Here is a 22632-nt window from a genome sequence, read left to right as displayed (position 1 = left end):
TCTTTGGTACTGAAATCATTTTAAAGGGAGAAAGTGTTGGCATAAAATGTTACTTGAAACCAATAAACTGACCAGTCCTTTTTGTCTCTCTCAAGGTGGAGAAACAGAGAAGAATTGAAAGAATAAAGCAAAAACAGTCTCAGCTACAAGAACTCATTCTACAGGTACAGTCAAGGTACTCTTGTCTATAGGGCAAGGTAACTTATATCTGTATTCCTCTTGTTTTATCCCAGTCTCAGGGATGGGCAACTTCTAGAAAGACTAGAGATGAATTTCAGGATATGGTGTATGCAGCTTTATTTAACACTGTAGTTTAGCTGGGACCATGCTGTTGGACATTGCTATTGGGGATGCCATCAACCTTCCATCAGTTATGGTGAATTTGTTTGGAGTTTCAAGTATGTTTAAACAGGGTTTATGCTGACAGAAGTATTTAATACCATACCCTCTGAATTTTCCAATTCAGTTCAGGAACTGAACTAGATACAGGTATCTAGAATTTTCTTCTGTGTTAGATCCCTAGATAAAATTAAGTGACTGTAGAAGTTGTCAGTCATAGTGCTCTGCATTGTGCCTCTGGAGACTTGCTGTCACTGGTGTGTAAGTGGCTGAACCACTGTGAAACAGTGGCTGAACTCCTTCCCACATTTCCCTTACTACACCTAGGGAAGTAATAATCTATCTCCCAAGTCACTGTGCTGCTGGTCCATAGAAATGTATTCCTGGGTAGCTGTGTTGCCTACACAGTAGGAATGAGAATTTCAGAGATGCAGAAAGTACAGGCAGCTGTGGGACAGCTGCCTGATTTTTATCAGTCTCTGTTTTGGCTTTGGATTTTGGTCTTAATTCTTGTTTATTTCATTTGATTTCAAGAGCAGAAAAATATTTTTCTTTGTTTAGTAGCTTTCTGTATGATTTATAACTTGAGTTTCTGTGGCTTTTAATTATTCAAATTGCTAGGTTTTAAAGTGGGAACATTCCATTGCAATTTTGCATTCCAAAGCAATTTTGGTAAGATGTTGAAGTCACTAATCTTAAATGGGTAATTCAGGAACCTAGTGCCAGATACTCAAATCCCAAACATTATGCTTTTTTAGCATATAATTAATTTCAGTATTAACGTTCAGTTGTATTTTTTGGAGTGCAGTAACTAGTAGGGAAGAGTAAATGGAGAGGAAATATGATGCTATGTGAAAATTTATTTTTCCAGTCATTGCTCTCCCTCCAGTCTGCCTGGGATCTGTCCAAGGAACTGTCCTGATGTAGTTAGTAGGATGTGCATTTTTTCTCAGTAAAGTTTTACTATGTTGTCTCTTTTAATACTGCAATCTGTGACTTACATCTTATCATGCCAGAATATGGTAAACACTGTTCTTTTCTGCATTTGCTTGCTGCAACCATGACTGGAATCCTTAGGAATTTTGTTAGCACAATCCTGAAAGCTTCATTCATACTTTGATGTTGCTGTTGCTTTTTCTAGCAAATTGCCTTCAAGAACCTGGTCCAGCGAAACCGTCAGGCAGAGCAGCAGGCAAACCGACCTCCCCCTTCCAACTCTGTCATCCATTTGCCATTCATCATTGTGAACACCAGCAAGAAGACAGTGATTGACTGCAGTATTTCAAATGACAAGTAAGCTAACAAAGTTTTCCATCTAGCTTTTGGTAGAGCTCTGAGTTCATGAAAATGTTCATGTAGATTTGTTGAAGATTAAATACAAACTTGATTTACTTGTGCCTTTTGTATATTGAGAATTTGCACTTCAGACAGCCCTTATATAGCCCTTTAATAAATAGACTAATTGATTCACATTTGATAACTTATTTAAGACTTGCTATCTAGAGATACTAGGCATCTCTCTTGACATTTTATGTCATACTTAACCAAGCAGTGTTTTCCTTTGGCTTTAACACCATGAAATGCAGCCAGGAGAATTGGAAATGGATTTCATTTTCAGGACTGCCATTCTCCACTTTTGATTAAAAAAGCTGTTGTTTTCATCAGCTAAATAAAAACTGAATGTAAGCAGTCAGGAGCAAATACATAAATCTTCTATTCTTAAAAATTTGATTGCTTAGTTTGATGTGTCATTGTCACTAACACACTTAACACTGTGTGTAAAGCTTTTGAAATGCTGCAATTCCTGAAAAATTAAAGGTAGTTAAAGTTATTGAAGTTAATTGAGACATTTTTTCCTCTCCAGGTTTGAATATCTATTTAATTTTGACAATACTTTTGAAATTCATGATGATATAGAAGTACTAAAACGAATGGGAATGGCTTGTGGGCTAGAATCTGGAAGCTGTTCAGCAGAGGACCTAAAAATTGCAAGGAGTTTGGTTCCTAAAGCTCTGGAACCATATGTGACAGGTTAGTTACTCCAAGAAGAGTTGGGTTTTTTTCCTCTTTAATATAGGACTCTAAGAAGAAACATGGAAATACTTTAGATCAGTTAATTTCCACTGGTTTGTGTAAAGATTTCTATCAAGTTATCATATTTATCTGCTTTTTAGTATACCTTAGGGGCCAAAAAACATAGTGATTGATAAAGAACAGACTGTTGCTCTTTGCAAAACATTCTGCATCAAGCTACACAAGCAGATCTTAGCAGTGTGTCATTCTTTTAAGAGAAGAGCATTTATGCTTGATTCACTTGCAAAGGCAAAAGAAAGTAAGTGCAAGCATATGATGAATACTGAAGTTGTCTGTCTTGCTCACTTGAAAACAAATACGTTTTTAAAATGTATTTTGAAATTTTGTTGTTGTTTGCACTGGCCTTTACTTAAATTATGCTGTTTTGGATATAGTACTTAAATATGTTTTGTTGTTTGGGCTGCAAGACTCCTTTTCTGGACTTGAAAGGATTAAGCATTTCCACTGAGTTCGATGGGTGTGTTTGGAAGGATTCCTGAATTGCATGTTGTTTGTTTTACAGAAATGGCTCAGGGATCAATCAGCAGTGTATATGTCACATCTTCATCAGGTTCTGCATCAAACGGCACAAGATTTTCAGCCAGGTGAGATGAAATTTTCAATTAGTTTTTAAAATCTGTGGTCATCAAAGATATTTGGATATTAAAAGCTTCATGAAACAAGTTCTGTTTTGATTAAGTGTGCTATGGATATGTGTTTTAAATTTATTCTGAGACATAAGTTCTGTGGTGGTTCTTAGCAGTGTCATTAAGAAAATCCTTTCCTGTATAGTAGAAAGGTATTAAGAGTGGTGTTATTCTTGAATGTGTTTTTTGTTTGTTAGCTTGAGGTTTTTTTTCTAGTTTAGAGTTTGTGACAAGAAAATAGGTATTTCTCCAAAGATACAGTATTGGAAAGATTACTGCTTGATCATTAGTGTCTAATTTTAAAAAATATTTTGATCTTTGGATTTTAAACAGCAATCAAACTGGTAGTGTGATAAACCGTAAACTAGTGTTCAACTTTGTTACTCACAAGTTTCTTATTGCTGTATTAATCAAAAAGATGTCCTTCTGTGAGCTCCACAAGGTTGTAAAATGAGTCAAATATTCAGCAGTTGGATTCTGAGGTCTTTTCTAACTTAATTGGTGCTATGATCATTGAAACGTTTGACATTCGTAACAAATGCTTGAATTAAGTTCTGCATGTTTTGTGCAAGGGAACTGAAGCTTGAGTGAAAATTCTGCCAAAATACCTTTAGAGATGCTGAACAGTACCTAAGATCTCTGTTTTCAGCAAGTTTCCTTTTGTGGTAATGAGCAAGGGGCAATGAAAAAGAGTGCCATGTGTTTTTAAGACTTGGAAATTTGAATAGGCCACTGTTAGCCAGAGACCAGTAGAAAACCAGAGGCTGACTGGGGTTCATTATCTTGGTGAGAGATAATGAGAATAAACTTCTGCCATTTCCATTTCTTAGGAGTTTGGAAATGGGCAGTGACAAATTATGTTTAATTATAGGATATGTATGAATATTCATGGCAATAGCCATGAACATTCATGGCAATACAAGTTGTGCTGCCAAGGCAAATAAAGGCTGTACATTTATTTAACTAGGTCTCTAAAGAAAGTCTGCAGAAGTCTAAAGATGCTGCTACCAATATCTTCATCCCACTTCCTTTGTCTTACTTACTAGGACACTCAGGTTATGAAAGCCAGTTCAGTTTTTATCAAAAAGAGAGGAGAATGGGTTTTGGGTTTGTACTTTTGAAGTTTACAAAAGCACAAGAATGATCACTCTTTTTTTGTTTATTTTGTTTTCTTTGCTTTTGAAACTGCTTTTGCAGATAATTATTGCAGACCTGTTGTAAGTCATCTGACTACAGCTAGACAGATATCTTAGTATCTTGCTGCTGAATAAGTGTGCAGAACCACAGAAGTTCTTGAAAGTGTCTTACTGGATCTTTTTCCTGTGAGCTTATAGGGTGTACCCCTGCAGTTTCATTCTGTGTGATGATAGACCATTGAATTGGCTCCATACAGCCACAAGTGTGCATGATGGAATATGTGCATTAGCTGGATTAGCTTTTTTAAAATTACTAACAAATCTATTTTTGAATGCAATTTTTAAATGGTGGGTGTCTTTCAAAGGAGATACTTACAAAAAAACATTTTTTTTCAAAAAACATTTTGCCACAGGTTTGTGGCCAAGTTTAATAGTTTGCCAAATTATTTAGATAGTCAACAATTAAATAGATTGGCAAAGTAGCAAGTAATAATAAAGGCAGGAATTTTCTGGCTCTATTAAAATAAAATGCTGCACAATGAGAAGAAAACAGTTTCAAATTAAAAATACAGCACATGACAGTTTACTGTGGAATATCAAGGAGTTAAGGAAAAGCTAATAGTTCCTCAGTTTTCCAGATCTTTGAATCAAGATTAGTGATTCTAAGACATGACACTTGCAAGTGTCCAGTGCTACCCAAAAATACTAAAGAGCATAGCTTTGTAGCCTTAACACTAAATATACTTTAGAAAAAACCTGGAAAATATATTTATAAAGTGGCAGTGGCAGATTCATTACAGGAATGGGCTAGGTATGGGAGAAATCATGAGGCAATGCCAACTTTTTTTTTCTTTTTCAGTGACTTTTCCAATGGTGGAGATGGGATGTTGGCTACAAGTTCCAATGGATCTCAGTACAGTGGCTCCAGAGTCGAAACACCAGTTTCTTATGTTGGGGATGACGATGATGATGACGATGATTTTAATGAAAATGATGATGACGACTGATGCCCTTTGCTTGTAGACTATTTTTTGTTAAAATTCAGCAGGCTTCAGGAGTAAATTGTTCTAGGGAGAAGTGTCTCAAATTACTTTGCCCCATCCCCCAAGGAGAATATTGGTAAGCAGTTCTGAGTTTAGAAATTGCACCTCTGATAAGCAAGCGAGGATTGTTTTATGTAGGATATTTTTAAATGTGGTGTGGATGTGTGTTTTTGATACCAGTGTGTTAATGCAGAGCCTTTATTTACTCTTGTTTTAGGGGTTTTTGGTTTGTTGGTTGTTTTTTGTTTGGGATTTCTTTTTTACTTGAAGGAAAAAGAATTTTGCCCCAAATGTTCTTTCAAAGTTTGCTAAAAGAAAATGTAGACACATCATTGAGAAATAAAATACTATCCTTCTGTGGAAAATGAATACACTGAATGGCAATTTATTTGGAGTGTATTTTGATTATGCCACTTTTTGAGGGATAGTGAGCTAATGTAGTAGTGTTTTTTGTTAATCATGCAGTGTCCAAAGAACCAAACAAGAAAGATACGTCCTACTTTTTTACATGTTAAATTCCAGGAATGTTGTTGTGAACTTATTTTCCCTTAAATTATAGCTAACGTTATGATTCCATCAAGTTTATATACTTTTCACTGTATGTTGGGACATATGAATTACAAAGTTTTTGGCAAATGTTTACTGCCAATTGGTGCAGCTATATAAAATGTCTTGAAGGTTTGGAATGATTTATTGCTTATGGTAAAATTTGCCTGATTTCTTACAGGCAGTCTTTGGAAACTTTTTATTATATAGTTGTTTACATACTTATAAGTCTATCATATAAAGACATGTACTGAAACAAATGTTTGTATTTGTTTCATAAGCATCTTCCTGTAATCTATTATAAAGTTGAAATTAAATATAGAGAATGTTTTAAGTTTTTTAACTCAAAATTTGTCAATCATTTTTAATAGTTCATTTTTATAAAAGGAATTTCAGGGCAGGTGGTAGTCTTTTTGAATTTATTCACAAACAATTAACTGCACAAATACTGTCAGCTGCCTATTCTAAGACAGTAGTCTTTTTATTGAAACACAAATAAACTTTTCTGTAATATTTTATGAAATATAAAGAGACTATAATTGTTTGACTTGTTTAACCTTGGCACTGTTAGTTTTTATTAATAAAACGCGCATGGGCATTTTTAACAAGCTCTGTGGTTTTTCTAATTCTAGGATTATTTTAGAACATCTCTTCTCGTCACAAGACCTAGAATTAGCTGTCTTGGGATGCTGCATCTGTGCTGCAGAGGGCCCAGAGTTTTTGCTTTGATTTAGTAATTTGCCCTTAGAGCTCTTGATAACTTAAAATGCAAAAGGCAATAACATACCCAGCGTATTCTCTTCTTTCACACCTCTTTACTTCATCCATTGCTCCTCAGCTTGACAGATCACTCTAAGTACTCCAGGCTATCTTCTGTTTAAAATCTCATGCCTAATGTCCTAACTTTTCATTCCATATTCCTCAGTCCTAGCTTTCTGTGATATATTCCTGTGTCCTCAAAAAATCTGCTTCCCATATTCTTCCCCTTTTAACCATTTTGTTAGATCTCATCCTCTGCTCTCTCACCTGTAAGAGCATATTGAAGTGGCTCACTCACTGCAGGCTTCATTGAGGATTTGATGCTTCCACAAAGTCCATGGAGTCCCTGAAAAGTTTTATTGCATGTGCTGACTGTGGTAAGGGCTCCTGGATGCACTTAAACCCTGTGGTAAATGTGAAGTGTGTTACTTGCTTTTTTTTCTTGAAGGGATTATGCATAGACAAATCTGCTGTGGGAAGGTGGGGATATGGGTGATGAACATAGAACAACTGATAAACACCGAAGGTTTTCAAATTGTATCAGAGTAATTGTAACATGAGTGAACCAAGAAAAATAGTTGCTTGGACTGGGGAAAAATCTGGGGGAGAGGAGGCTAATGGAATGTTTTCCTTCTCAGTGAAGAGGCCATTCTCTGCAGTGCTAATGCTGAACACAGGGTTCTTGTGGGTGAGACAGTTGATTTAAATTGTCTTTGATGTTGAATAGCAGTTCAATTTGCAGAGGAACTTAAGATTATTCCAATTTTCCCTTGTGTTCTCCAGTATATGATCCAAGATTTACCTGCAAAGAGTGAGTAGAGGGTTGTTAGGGAAGGAAGGCTGAAAGAATCTGGCAGTTTGCTTTTGGTTCTTACTGGCAGAATAGTCCTCAGGCAAGACAAGGTCACAGTAGAACTGAAAAGGTTACAAAAAAAATATTTTTAAGATGTTGATCTTCTTTTGCTTAGTGATGAATCTGAACTGGAATTTGATAATTTAAACATTGGTGTGGTTTTGGAAAAATTATTTTTTATTATATTTGTAGCTGGACTTGATGATCTTAAAGATTTTCTTCTAAACAATAATGATTCTATATAATCTTTGTTTTGGGAGAGCTTTCTAGTAAAGCTAGCAATCAATAACAAGAGAATGTCTATAGATTTTTAAAATAGTTGCTTGATTTTGAGCAGTCACTTTGTTACAGTGCTCAGAGGAGGAAAACAAAAAAGACAAAAGAGACCAAGGGTGAGGGACCAGGTTGAGATGAGGAGAGGAAATGTGAAGAAGTAGATTGAGGGAAGTAGTAAAGAAATAACAGATTAAAGCAGGGTCTTTGCAGAGGAACGTAGAAAGAGAAGAAGGTGTGATTTGGAAAGAATGAAGAAAAAAGGAGCAGACTAGTCAAAGACTACAAAAAAGACCAGTAGTAGAAACTTACTTTAAGAAAAGAAAGGTAGAGAAATACATATTAGTCATGTCAGGTGTAGCATGAAAGGAACTGAAAAGTGAAAGATAGCTTTAAACTGTATGGTTCCAATCTGAAAAAAGTGGTTGCACATGTGCAGATGGAAAATGAAGATTAGGAGCATGAACAGAACATAACAGGAAATTGTGACAGGAAATTGTTAAGGAAATCTGTGGGAGAACATACTGTAAGGAGATAAAAACTAGAATTTGGTTTAAGAAAGATTAAATGATGATAAAGGGAATGAGAATTGTTATAAGGGCTCAGTTTGGGGTAAAACGTGGCAGGAAAGGAATATACTTTTCATTCCTTTACTTAGCCAGCACTTTTTTGTGATGTGAAGAAGAGGAAAAGAGTTGCAGAGTGTGTGTTTATACCTCTGAAATGGTCCTGCAGATAAATCCTGGGAGCAGTGTGCATCTTTTGTGCTTTCTGAAGTGTTACTGATCTTTGAAAGATTGTATTTTGACATGTGTAACAAGTTAACAGTTTCACAAATAATCTCTGTTGCTTTTCCCATAGGAATTTGTCTTAACCAAAGAGAAGCAGCTACGACTTCAGAAACTTATGTTTTTGGGGTTTTTTTTTTTAACCTTCCTTCAATGAAAGGTGGCAGGTGTTGCATAGAAAAAAAATAAATGTAGATGATAGAGTATTCACCCTTGACTGATGCCCATTTATTTATTTGAATGAAAGGATGAACCTTTATTGAAAGGATGAACTGTCACAAATCTCATTTCTTAAGCAGTGCATACATAGGTTGTAAAATCTTCATATTAATGAGAAATCTGAAAATGGGATGCTGCTTTAATATAGAAAGGGCAAAAGTTCAAAAAACCCAAAAAAACTAAACCAGCCACCATGATGTAACACTACTGGAATGATCACCAGTACAAAGGACAGCATATACAGTTTTTCCCAAATAGATAGTTATTTACTGTAGGGATTTCCTTACTCTTGTCTGCTTATGAGAAGTGTAGTAGGCCATTTGTCTTTATGACTACATTGAGTCAATAACTTGTCATCATTTCTCAGCACTGTCTGTCTGCTTCCAGAAGGATGAGTCTACTGCTTGTTGAAGCCTTGTCATTCATTTATCAGGAAAAGCAAAGATGAGCCAGCACAATGAAAGCAGCCTTTTTGTGTCATTTTCATCTAAATTTAGGATTTAGGGTTTTTCCTGATCTTCGGTTTGTCCTTGAGCTTCCATGGATTCTGGGTTACCAAAATGCTCAGTGGGCTGGGGCAGCTGCTGTATGAGGAGAGGCTGGCGTGTTAGCCTGGAGAAGAGGAGCCTGGAGAGACCTAAGGCAAACATTCCAGTGCTGCAGGAAGGTTATTGCCAAGGTGGAGCCAGTGCACAGGGGTGTGTGATGAGAGGATGGAGAGACAGCACACACAAGCTGAAGTGGGAGACTTTGCAGCTGAATATGAGCAACAACTTGGGATGGTCAGGCTGTGGAACAGGCTGCCCAGAGAGCTTGTGCTGACTCAATGCTGAAGGTTTTCAAAACCAGACAGGAGAAAAGCCCTAAGCAATGTAGAGTCTGACCTCACAGCTGAGCATGCTTTGGGCAGGAGACCACGTGAGATGCCTTCCAGCTGGAATTACCATATGGATCCCGTAGAAGAGAGGGAAAGAAAAAAAAAATACATGTTAGAAGACATCAGTGTTGGGAACAGACTACCAAGTGGGTCATCTGGCTTTCCAGACTTGTCAGAAAATAAATGGAAGCTCAGCTCGTCATTGGAAGCTGTCAAAAGGTACCAAACTGATGGAAAGGGTAGAAGTGAAGACTGTCTTCAAGATGAGGTTTCTAAGAAGCAGACTGATGCTGAGAGCAGGATGAAGGGCAACAAGCAGCAATGCATGAGTGTTTCTGACTTCAAGCATTTGGTGACACTGGAAATTCCTGTCTGGTGTGATGATGGTTCTGACCTAGCACCATCTGCCTCTCCCTCAGCTGGGACCTGCTGTCCCCACATTCAGTAAACGTCAGACTTTGTGAAACAGCGATTGGGAAAAATCATGATGATTATTATGCACAGCTTAGCTGTGGTAAAGACAGAATGTTCTGATATGGAAGAGAACAAAGAAGGGAGGCTGGTGTTAATTGAAAGTCACCCATGTAATGCCATTACAAGTGCTTTTCTTTGTTCTGCCATGACCTTTTTGTTAAATTTTTGAATGTTTTCAACATGTTGAAATCCAAACTTAGGCTGAAAAATTTGATCTTCCTTTATCATGTTGCTGTGTACACATCATGGTACATTTCTATAAATAATGCCATTTCATCAGCCCTACCTGGTCAGAGCATCAGCATTGTAGCATGTTAAAAAGACAGCAATGTTGCAGACTTCAGGCAGATTCCTGTTCTTTATTCATGTAAATTTGAGAGAAGTTATTAAAAATAAAGCAGAACATTAAACACATATTCTTAAAACAGGCAACTCCAGTAATTAATGTTGGGCAACTTCTGATACTGATTTTTAACGAACCTTAGAATAGTTCTTACAGGCTGAAATAATGCTAGAGTGCCAGTTTTTGAAGTGTGAAAAAGTAAAAAGTGTCAAAGATGTGAGGAAGTCCTGTCCAAATGTGTGTGGTCTAGACAGCTTGAGATCAGCCTTGAATCTTGTATTAGAAAAACTGTTAAAAGAAACAGCAAGAAATTAAGAAGCCTGGAAGATTAATTGTTAATGACAAAATATAGAATAGGTCTTACCAAATGAATATGGGAGGAGATTGCAAATGTTTAGCTGATTAAGGAAACAGTGGCTATGCTTCATCATATTTAAACCATTTTTATTTCATTGCATTCATTGCATTTAAAATATGTTTTTCAATATCTCCAGATTGTATGCTAAGAGGTTATGAACTATTTACTGCTGAATCATTTTTTTGGCATTATCACTGACTGAACAGTTCATCAAGTAAGACTGTACTTCTGTTTGACAATTTCTTCAATAACCCAGAAGGAAATTTAGAAATACTTGAAAGTAGTACTACTTAGAAAAGAAGTAAACAATGAAGAGGAGAGATTAATGTGAATTGTTTGGCAAGCAGGTCATGTCCAAAAATGTTATGGTTAAACTCCGCATCTTGTGAAGAAAGAATTCAAGGTATGCTTGCAGGAGGAAAGTGCTGGAAATGTGGGATCCTAAAAGTGATCCAGGACATCAAGGTAGATTATAACTCGATATGTCTCCTACACTGTTTTGTGAGGAATTTGCTAATCTGAATTTGGATTATAGGTAAAACTAATAATGGATTGGAAAATGGTGTTACATTCAGATACATTCGGTGAGACCACTAGTGAACAGCTGCATACTTGCTAGCTGCTCATCATCTCAAAAGGATGTTGGAAAAAAAAAAAAAAACCTCAGAAAAAAAGCCCTTCCCCCAATTATTTGATTCCTAAGGTCAAGATTTATTACTGTGAGAATTAAGGAGGTCTTATTTTGGCTTGTTTAATAAAAAGGAAGAAAACCAAGAAATGACTGGATTTGTGGCAGGTCGCACAAAAGATACCATTTCAACAGGATCACCAATATCTAGGGAAAAGCTGACAAAATATTTAAGAACTGGAACTTAAAATCAGAGTCATTAAAATGAGTTACCTAGTTGGTGATAGTAATAAACCCCTGGAACATATTTTTGTTTGAATGATGACATTCCCACCCTGGTAATAATAGGACTACAGATAAATATTCACATTAATGAATAGGGTTATCCCAAGTGTTTCTCCAGAATTTAGTTCTTTCTCAGAGGTGTAGCAGGATCCTAAAAAGGGAATTTTCAGCCCAATTTCTGCTCTTAAAAGAATGAGAAATTTGGCATATTCATAGTTACCGCTCTGGTAAAAAAAATTGGAAGAAAAGTGGAACATCTTCATCCCCTGTGAGATTTTCAAATAAAATTGAAGAAAAGGGCACCTGTTCTTTCATGCATATATTTATTTTACTTTAAACAATTTAATCTTGTTTGAGCTTAAGGTTTTGTGCCTGAAAGAAATGAAGCTTGTGAAGGGAGCTTGTGTGCACAGCAGAAAATAATTTCTGCAAGCATTATTGATGTAGCTGTTACTTTACATCCAATTACTGAAAGTAGCACATGGTTAGACAGCTTTATTTGTTGCAGAATCAATTTCTGCTTGACTTTTATTACAGGTAAGAGATTAAAAACAGCTCTGTGAAATGGTGGGAGGAATTCCCAAGTGCAATAGCAATGACTTCATATGAGACCATTAAGCAAAGACTCAATTATTAATATCTAGGACTTGGCAATTCTGAAAGAGAGAGGAGGCTTTGAACTTGGTGTAGTCTCATAGCCATAGCATAAAGTACTTTAAACATCAAGGTACTTGTATTCAGTGTTTTTCTCCACTGTATTATTTTAATAGCAGACATTAGGACTTTGCACTTCAGTGATTTGCCACTGACATGCATATTGATAAGGAGGTGTGGAAAGTGCATCTCAAAGAAACTGCTGTGTTTCTGTTCTCTGCACTGATCTTCAAGAGTTTTATTTAACACCTGCAGCAGATGAGTGGAAACTATTTTATTGGACATAAAAATTCATGGTGTTAGTGTATTGGTTTCATGGCCTATTTTGCCTTCCCTGTGCCTTTTCTCCTGGCTAATCTTGCTGTTGCACAGCTGGTAGGAAAAAAGGGCAGAGTCTGGCACTGAGAGACACTGTGGTCTCTGATACTGCCTTGCTGGCCCCTCCACTGTTCCAAAGGGAAGAACTAACCACCCACCCCCATCCTAGCTGATCTGCAGCTAACTAAACTCAGTAATTTGCATTTGCTTGCAATTCATTCTTAAATCTGCCGCTTCACTTTCCCATGTAGCCTGAGGGTTTTTTCCCCCCATTTTTATTGTTTGGTCTAATCAAATGCTGCTACTATTACAGCTGATTTATGTATAATCAGTGTATATGATTATATCTAGATATACCTAGATACACATATGTTTATATTTATTCTTGAATATGTGTGTATCTCTCTCAAGGAATTGGACTCTTGCAGTGAAAGTGCTCAGAAGACTGATAAATGTGTGGTTTCAAATTTGAAAACAAGGCTTTTAAATTAATTCTTTGACACACTTTGTGCTAATGGTAGCTCCTGCATTGTAATAATTATTGCTATGTGTATACAACTCTTACTCAATAATGCTTGTCAGTCTCTCAATTTACTGTGACTACACAGTAACTTGCAGCTGGCACAGTACAGCAGTCTCCAGGGTGAGGCTGATGAGGCTGGAGATGTCTTAGAGGAAATGTCTCTCTTCATTTCTTCCCTCTCATTGCTGGTGTTTCCTGCTTCTTGGCCTCCTTCCCCTGGACTCAGCTCTTCATAGCTTGTTTAGCTTTTGCCAGTCGTGCTTGTTGGGCCTTGGGCAGGATGCCCTGCCTGTTTTCCTTCCCATGTGCTTATTTGGTCTGTATCTTGTAACTTCTGTCATTTGTATGCCTCCAGAGTGCAGCTGTGCTCACTAGATGACATGCTTGTGTGTAGTGTTGGGTTGTGCCATGCAGTAATCAGTATTTCAGTTTATTTTCATTATGGGAATTCTGCTATTTAAGTGTGCTTGCATTTGGGGTTTGGACAGGCTAATATTAACTACACTTTTTTACTTCATTAGCCACAAACCTTGCTCTTTGTTGTTATTATTAGTGATTTCAGTAAAGAAAGAGAATAATCTCAGATAGCTAGAAGTTCAAGAAACATTTAACTTCAGGATGGCAATCTTTGTAGGTAGAGAACCAGATTTGGTGGATATTTTTTTTGCTGTCAGAACACATCATCATTTGGTCAACACAGGGATGCTTCCCTTTCTCTTTATCCCATCACAGGTCTTTCTGTGGAGCTGGTCCAGGTTGTTCTGAAGCTGTAGCTTTGCAGGCCCATGATCCATAGGGAATTTGTTCATCATATTCCTGTGCTATGGTTGTAGAGCTGACTTTGAGTTTGTGCCACTGCATTGCCCAGCTTGGTGCAAGCTGGAGATACAAAATACAGTCAGGCAGAGAGCCTGCCCTTGCTGCAGCACCAAGGGAAGAGTTCTGGGTTTTCTTGGAAATATTTAAATGTTCTGTTTGTAGACATTATTTAACCAATCTTGAACACGAGTTGTTATTTTGTTATCCAAAGTTTTTTATTGTTTTCCATGTTATTTTGGAAAGATGCATAGGGGGAGACCTGTGTTCTAAAAAGGATGTAAAATTGATTTTCCTTGTCTCTTAGAAGAAAGGCAAAGTCTCACTGTAAAAATTGAAACAGGAAAGGCCAGGGGAAAAAAAGTATTGATATGAGGAAGCATTTTCTTACTGTTTTTGAAATGCAGAATTTTTCTAAGAAAGGCTCAAATATTATTTGTTGCTTTGAAGATAAACATTTCCCTCCAGCTGGATTCTGTCTACTGGCTGGCTGGCCGAATGTTGCTGTAGTACAGCAGGTGATCTGTTACATCTTCTTGCTTTCTGAAATGTCCAGGCAGTGAAGCTGGAAAATTATTTCTGCTTTTGAAAATTTTTTTTTTTTTTTTTTTTTTTTTTTTTTGTGTGTGTGCAATATTTATTCTCTGGCTGGAGCATCCTGGACTCAGGTAACATAAACATACTATACAGACACAGCAATCCTGTCTCTTTGTATTATATGTGCTACAGTCAGACTTCTTAAAGTTTAGATTCATTTAAAGATTTAGTGTTATTTCAGCATCTTCCAGGTTACTCCAAGTAACCCAAAACTCATCATTGCAATACAGGGCTGTTCTACTGGATAAAACAAATAAAAGCATCACAAAAAAACTACGACAACAAAACAAACAAAAGCTCCAAACAAATTGCAGCCTCTAGTTAAATGAGCAGTTTCCTGGAGGTAACTGGATATTACAGTCTTATCAGACATTTTTATTAGGTTATATACATGGGGGTAAGTGGTGCAGTGAAATCTGAGCTAGAGGACAGATTTCAAGTTCACTTCTTTTGAAGCCATTGATAGGTCAACTAAAAAACTCTGACTCAGCTGACTAGTGCAAAAAGCCAATGCATTGGGATAGAGAATTTTAATACATTTTTCTACATCCTCTACAAGAGAGATTGAAAATTTAATTACTCACTAGTATTTCAGAGTATTGATTTCAAGCTATCTGACTTCTCAATAACCAAGATTTAGTATCATACATCAATTATTTATTATGGTTTGAAAAGTGATTGAAAATGATTGCTTGAGTCTGTACTTATGTTCTTTGAAGGCACAGCTGCACCCTTTTGGGGAAACTTGTTTTGTACAAATATTTGCATGAAGGCAGCAGCATCCTGTAGCCATGAAATATTAAGCTATGTACATTGAGATAATCTTCATCTTTACACACTGAGAGTGGGATCTTGATTTTTAGCTGTATAGGCCAGCTTCAGTAGAAAATGTCTCTTTGCACTGTAATTTATATGGGAAGCATAGTAAGAAAATAAATATAGATGAATGTGATAATAGTTAAGTTTACTCTTCATACATTTTTCAGGAGTGTCTCTGTTGCTGCTCAGTCTTCTATTTTCAGTTTAAATTCCACCTTTCCTTCGTATGGGTCGTAAAAATTATCAAAGGTAATTCCAGCTCCAATGATTTTGCACACTATTTTAAGTTCTACATTCCTCGTAATGTTGAGAAATTTCACAGCTACCAAGGGATTGCTGTAGCTGGGCTAGGAGGAGAAATAAAAATAAAAAATACTTAGATTTTACACTAAAAGTGTAAGTGAGGTGTTGAAAATAGCCTCTCCAGTTCTCATAGGATTGCAAAGATGCTCTGTATGTTTCACGTTACATAAAGAGGAAGGAAAGTTAAATACAGAGGCACCCACCTGAGCCTTTTTCCCGTAGTAGGGGAAGTAGTGCAGGTTGAAGGTGCCATTCACAGGGTAGTAGTCCACCTCCAGTGGGCGAGACTCCTCTCCCTGTTTGTGCAACAAGAGAGGAAGAAGCTCTGTTGGTGAGAAACCATCGACCAGCCCCAGGCAAGTGCTTTAGGGCTGCTAAGTGTGTGTTAAAGCTCAGGTTCAGCAGGCTGTTTAACACCAGGCTTATTTTTCAAATAAAAGTGAGGATCTCCGGCTGTTACTATTGCCAGGGAAAGCAGGCAAGTGTCCTTTGCCAGCAGCTGGGAATTCAGTGAGTTGGACCTGCTGAGAGCCTGAGGGAGCTGCACTGAGCTGTGAAAGTCACTGCAGGGAGCTGGGAGCAAACAGCAAATGTTCTCTGCAGCCCGAAAATGCACATTTTCAGGTGATTTAAAATAAAGCAAACTTGGAGGGTTTTTTTCCTTAGCATGTCAGCTAGTGCAAGAACTTGCACAGAACTGAGAATATTCCAAGCATTTGGGATCTGATTTTCAGAGCTGCTAGGGTGTTTTTTCTGGTCACCACTGCACTTGCTTGCTCTCAGAGCTGCAGTCCTTGAAATGTGTGAGACCCCAGCCTCGTACCCTTACCACATATGTGCAGTTCACCCTTGGTGCAATGCCCCTGCCGGGGTAAAACTTGATAATCTGAAAAAGAAAACACATTTGGTCATCTTGGAAATTGTTTTGAGATAAAGCTGGGCAATCAATAGTTTGAGAGCTGAGCTTCAAAGGATGCTTAATATGTTCTTGTGTAAGACTCAAACAAATCATCACATCCATGTAGGTGAAAAATTGTTGTGGCTGGTATTTAGGAAGCAGGACTCGGCATTACTTGGGATGAGCACTGCTGATAGACTCTAGCCTGACCAGAGCAAGTAGCACTGCACCTCCTCTGAGTCCAGCTCTTTTATCCACCCATACCACCTGCCCTTGCTGATGCCCAGGCAGCCAGGGGTCTCTTAAAGCTGTTAATTGTGTGTCAGTAAAGGAAAAGCTGAATATCCGTGTTTTCGGTCTTATCCTTCTTAGAAAACCTTGTTTTTGGCAGAAAAACCCTTGGGTTGGTTTGATCCTACAAAACTAGTGGGGTTGCATTCTGTAGAGACAAAAGGAAGCTGAAGCCTCCTGGTCACTGCCCACATGTTTTCCCTGCTGGGGATGGCCCCCAGTCTTGCTAAAGGAGGAATTTTTGGAAAAAGCTTGTTTCACCAGCCAGAATCAGGGGCACAGCTCCCCTCTAGGTTAGGAGGATTTTGGAAATGCCTAATGTGCAAGCCAAAGAAAAAATGCAGTGGTTTTGTCTATCAGATACTGGAGGGGAATTTGAGCTCTTCACTTTCTACTGAAATGGCATCAGGAGGCTCAGAATTGTACCCAAAAACAAATATAAAGCGCTTACGCCTTTATCTACATCCTGAAAAAATTAGAGCATTGAAAAGTCCCTTTATTCCTCTCCAAAAAATGTGTTGGTGATTTTCCCTGGGAAAAACATCTGCCAGGTTTGAATTTTGGTTTTATAGGTTCTTCTTAGGATTTTCTTTGCCACCTGGAGAAATAAGATATCACCTTTCTGAAACCACATCAGTTACTGTCACATCCCAGTGCCTCAGCTGAAGGCTGAGGTATTGCAGGAGGAAACACTTCTGGTGCTAGTTTGTGGGATGAGCCCTACAGAGACACTAAATAAGCTAAACTAAACTAAGCTGTAGAGTCAGTTCAGAGATCACTGCCCTATGTTACTTTCATAGGAATGGTGGAAGTCTCAGGACTTCCCTGGTAACTCTGGAGCTCTGTCTGACACATGATTTTTGATTCCCAGTAGAAAGCAGAGTTTAGAACTCGTGGCAGCAGAGACACAGCAGCTCCCCAGTGGAGACCCAAGTTACTCTTAATTTTTCCTGCTCAGCACCTTGAACTTGTACTTACCCTGTTCATTTTTATAATAAAGCAGGGTTTTCCTTCTGGGTATCCAAAAGTTGGGTCTGTGATGCCAGAGCAGTTTTGAAGCATGTCTGAGGTAAATTTGCAGGACAGTTTTGTTTTATTTGGGCCATCAAAGGTGTCCTGGATGAAGTATGTATTATTGGTGCAGTTGATGTTCAGATGCTGAGCAGCTGGTGTATATGCTGGATGTGTGAAGGAAGAAAGAAAAAAATCCCTCTGAAGCTTTTCATGTGCAAATTATACATCCCAATATCAGGCTGGAGTTCTGTCATGGGAGACTGTACTTCAAGTGGAGCTGGGATTAGATGGAACAAAGGAAGTTTAAACTGTATAGGACTTTGCTTCAGTTTTGTGTTTTTGTTTGGTTTTTTTTTAATATCCAAACAAAGCAAAAGAGATCAAATTAAGACAGCTGTGTTGATAGCTCCATATAAAGTCAATCTCAAGTTTTCTCAATATATGTAAGAGAAATATAAAGAATTACAATATTAAGGCTCAACAGGAATATAAATGTGCTAAGACATGAACAGGCAAATGGAGCACATAACCTACTTTGACTTTATTCCCTGAAGACACCATGCTTTATGAGATTTATTATGGCACTTTGATGTTTGCAGTCATAGACAAATTAATTAGATTAATTTAGATGAGACTAATTTTGAAGACCTTTTGTCCTCTCTTTGGACTTTCTATTGGTCTATTTTATTAAAGTTGTTTAGGATTAAACCAAGTGAAAACCCTGAAGGAGAGCCTGGATTTTTATAGATGTGTACCTATGTTTGATTTATAGATTCATTAGGTGATTTGCTCATCCCTTTCAGAAGGTGCACTTTCCACTCAAAATCTGTGATTTGAGAAGGACAAATGTAAAATGGAAACCCTGACTTAAGGTCCTCAGACCTAGTATGGGAGATAAGGCAGCACCTTGTTTCAGTATTAAGGAAGAAATTTCATTTTTACCTGTCAGAAAAGTGTGAAGAGTTGTCACTAAGCCTTCCCAGGTTTTGTTGTCAGATACGTTGTAATAAATTTGTAGTCCTCTGTCCCCATAAACATCAGGTCGTATGGTCACACCTTCAGGAGGAGGAAAGGGGAAGACAAAGCACAGGAGAGGTGCCAGGCACAGATTTGTTTATTTAAATTGACAGTAGCAGTTATGTTGCATCAAGACTCATTGTAAATGTAGAAGACCCTTCAGCCTTTTTGGGGAGGATTTAGCCATGTTAACCATGTAAATAGGAACTACCTCAGCTGTGAGCTGTTCCATCAAAACCCTAAAGCCTGTGCTGCTGCTGAATTATTTTCCTTTCACATATGTCCATGCTGTTACAAGAACAGCTTGTAAAATCACCCCAGCAATTGCACTGGATTTCCCCAGTACTTGTTAGCAACAACAGAGATTTAGGTTCAAGAAACAGATCATATGCAGCATGAGAAACAGCTTTTGAAAAAGCCACACATAATATGTCACAGGAGGTATTTTCCCAGGAAACACCAAACTTGATGAATGCTGGCAGTGGAAACTTCAAAATACAAAACCACCAACAATAATTTTCAGGGCTGTTTTCTCCCTCCCATTGTAGAAACCAACCATTGGGGTGTGGAGTTTTAGCAGTGCACTGATGGTCTCTGAGTATCTCATATAAATCTGTATTCCTAATCCCATATCTCTGTCTTACTTTTACTTCTTTGACTACTGGCACAGACATCCTGCTGGCAAGGTATTCCTGCTTTCCCAGGGACTTCCCATGCTGCTGGCAAGCATGGAAATACCCACCCCAGGCTGCTCACCCCATCACCACTACATCTTGCTGGGCAGCCCAAAGCCCTCTGTGGTGCTTGGGGGTTTAGAGTAGAACCTGAGACTTCAACAGGGACTGACCCTGCCCATGGGGAGAGAAGGTGACAGGCAGGCAGTGACCATCATATTTCATCAGCAAGACGAAATAAATTAATATATAGATACTATTTTTCATATTATATATTAATAAATATATTGTTATATAAGTATATTCATATATCAATATGTAAATAAATGTGCCACCTTTTTTTTTTAAGCCTGAAAGACTTAACTTTCAGAGGTTCAACTTTGCAGGGATTGTCTGGGCAGAATTGACCTGATTTATTCCACGTTGGTCTCCCCTCAGCCCTGGCTCTGGGAATGCCTCCCAGCCCAGCCCAGCCCTGCACAGCTGCTGTGGGACCCTGGCAGTACCTGGGGATTTCAGCTGGTCTTGGTAATCCGGCTCGTAGGGATTAATTGTCCTCATTAAACAGTAAATGGAGAGTGCAAACAGCCCCGACATCACCACGTAGAAAGCCAGGTAATAGAGGCTGATCCACACTGTGAAAAACAAGGGCAGAATTTCAAATTCTGAGCAAGGCTGTGCAGTGCTCTCTCTGCAGCCAGGATGATCCTGGCAGCAGCTGTCATCTCCTTTCCACCCTTGTCCCCAGGGAAGTTCTTCCTATAAAGGGACAGGTGCTTTGGAAAATTTTCTCTGCAATCAAAAAATATTCTTATAGAAAAAAAATTGTATAGTTCTATAAGGATTTTTTGAAGGACCTGAGCTCAGATTATTTAAAGCTTAGAGGTTATGTGGCATCTTGGAGTAATTTCACATATTAAAACCATTTCTGTACTTATTGCACATGGACTAAAGGACACAGATGATAAGGTGTTTTTTTGACAAACCCAAGTTGCTCTTTGTGTTATTTGGATGACAGATGACAATACTTCAGGCGTGTTGGTTTTAGACCCATATTATTTCACTGCCTTATCCAGCTGAACTCACCACCAACAAAATGTGCCATCTTGCTGCTTTTTTCTGCTGTGAGATAATGCATGATTAAAGCTGTGCTTTTGTCTGTATGTGCATAAAGTGCCTTACACATGGCTGGTGCTGTACAAGCAGGCAGTGGTTGTTTTGGAGGGGTGCTATTAGAAACCTCTACTTGTAATCATAGGTGTCTTGTAGCACCTTCTTCTCTACCAGCTGGAAAGGCTCACATTTCACTTGCATTGTTTGTAAAATTCTGATTTTAGGAGTAGCCAATAAACTACACACACAGGTAGAAAAAATCACCTGGGAACTTGCAGCTACTCCTACAGTCTATGGAAGAGTGTGGATCTTCCTTACAATGGTCCTGGCTGCCCTTCCCAGAATATGGATCATAATACAGATCATCATTGTACACACAAGTCTGGCTGTGGGGAGGGAGGCTCAGCTGAAATACTTGCTAGTATAAAATACATGCTGGTATGAAATACATATTGGTATGAAATATATGCTAGCATGCAGTGATAAGAAAAAGATCTACTGAGCAGACAATAATTAAGAAAGGAATTTCAGAAAAAAAAAAGGCCTTGTTTCCAAAGAATTGGAAAAAGTCACCAATTAAGCAAATTTCTCCATGTACGTGAACCCCCTTTTAATTAATAATGTCAAAACCACACGGAAACCATCACCCCTAGCTAATAGTAAGTTTCCTGTTAATGTGTTAATTTTTCTCCTTTTGAAGTATTTGGTTCAAAACCACTTTGAAGCCATACATTTGCAGGGACTACATGGATCCATGTTTTGATCTACTTGATCCAGCTCATAGAGCTGCCTGAAAAGTGGCTTGGAAGCACATGTGAGAACTGCTGGCTTCAACACATCCACATTGTGTCCCACTCACTAGGACAACATCCCCACCCCACAGTTTTTAAGTATGCCAGAAGGAAGAGAAGAGTATTGCAGGTGGAAACCTACCCCAGTTAATTAAGGACCTCCCCAGGAAGAGCTTTGTTTCTGGATTCCAGACAAAACGACGGAAATCTGCCATGCGCTCGCTGCAGGTCTTCTTTTCATTTAAAGTTGCCATTTTCTCAGAAAAGTTCCCAAAAATGTGTCCTCCTTGGAAACTAAGAAATTCAACTGGTGCCCAAACAGTCAACCAAGAAAAAGACTTTGGGTTTTATACCTTCTTCTCTACTGAAGGTCACCAAGACTCCTTCCTGTGCCAATGAAAGCCACTGTTCACCACTATCAACCTTTATAAAGGGTGTTGATAATGCTGGCAAGGGAAAGTTTGTTCCTATCAAATGCCCTTCCCCTTTCTCTTGCCTGCCTGAGCAGGTCAGCAGAGTTACGCATTTTGCAAAGTGCCAGCAGGGTTTGTGATAGGCCTGCTGTGATAGCTGTTATCAGAGCAGATAAAGCAATGGAGAACTTGCTTCTCTCTGGGTTTTCTTTTTTTTTCCCTTTTTTTTTTTTCCAGGTAACCTGCAAGTAGTAGATGCAGATCTCCGACTACAATGTGTTGGGACATAGGGTGCATGGTTAGAAAATAAGTAATTGCTTAAATATGCAATTACTTTTGGAAGCTATTTGCAAGGAGATGGAAGACATGAAGGTGGTTGGGATTTCCTAAGGGTGCACCACATCCACCAGTCTGTGAGACAAGTGGACTGGTCAGCAAACATGGAGACTTTCCAATTCCTTGACCCAGTTTGACATCAGCAGAGTTGGTGGCATAGCAGCCAGGTGGGGAGCTTTGGGGGGGAGCTTCCCAGATTTGGCTTGGGAAGGGCCAGGGGAGAGGTGGCAGCTGGATGACAGCTGGGACACAGTGCAGAACTCAGCTCTGGACATCCAGCTGCAACCAGTATGGAATGGTGACCCTGAGGCCAGTGCTGATACTGGGACACAGCCCAGCTCAACCAAGCTAGAATCATAGAATCACAGAAGGTTTTGTGATTTGTAATCTAAAGATTAGTTCCACACCCCCTGC

General features: G+C 38.4%; 2 protein-coding genes across 12 annotated transcripts in view; one reads left to right on the top strand and one right to left on the bottom strand.

Moving 5' to 3' along the window:
* TFDP1 (transcription factor Dp-1) overlaps positions 1-6134 on the top strand; it is a 37547-nt gene extending 31413 nt beyond the window's left edge. For all 11 annotated transcript variants that reach the window (XM_079316811.1, XM_079316815.1, XM_079316810.1 and 8 more), the window contains exons 8-12: positions 96-164; positions 1481-1632; positions 2204-2370; positions 2936-3017; positions 5055-6134. In XM_079316811.1, coding sequence (XP_079172937.1) covers positions 96-164; positions 1481-1632; positions 2204-2370; positions 2936-3017; positions 5055-5202 — 618 coding nt within the window. In that variant the 3' untranslated portion in view covers positions 5203-6134. The remainder of the gene's footprint in view (positions 1-95; positions 165-1480; positions 1633-2203; positions 2371-2935; positions 3018-5054) is intronic.
* Positions 6135-15520: 9386 nt separating this feature from the next.
* ATP4B (ATPase H+/K+ transporting subunit beta) lies at positions 15521-21723 on the bottom strand (the record flags this gene model as incomplete). The annotated part of the gene is given in 8 exon segments (XM_079298083.1): positions 15521-15553; positions 15557-15715; positions 15875-15967; positions 16501-16557; positions 17839-18038; positions 18817-18930; positions 20072-20200; positions 21612-21723. Coding segments are annotated over 8 exon segments (897 nt in total).
* Positions 21724-22632: the final 909 nt, after the last annotated feature.

This window comes from Erithacus rubecula (assembly GCF_903797595.1).
Source record: "Erithacus rubecula genome assembly, chromosome: 1".
In the NCBI taxonomy this organism is placed as follows: Eukaryota; Metazoa; Chordata; class Aves; order Passeriformes; family Muscicapidae; genus Erithacus; species Erithacus rubecula.
The sequence above is the reverse complement of the archived record's forward strand: the minus strand, read 5'-3'. Positions and strand labels throughout refer to the sequence as shown.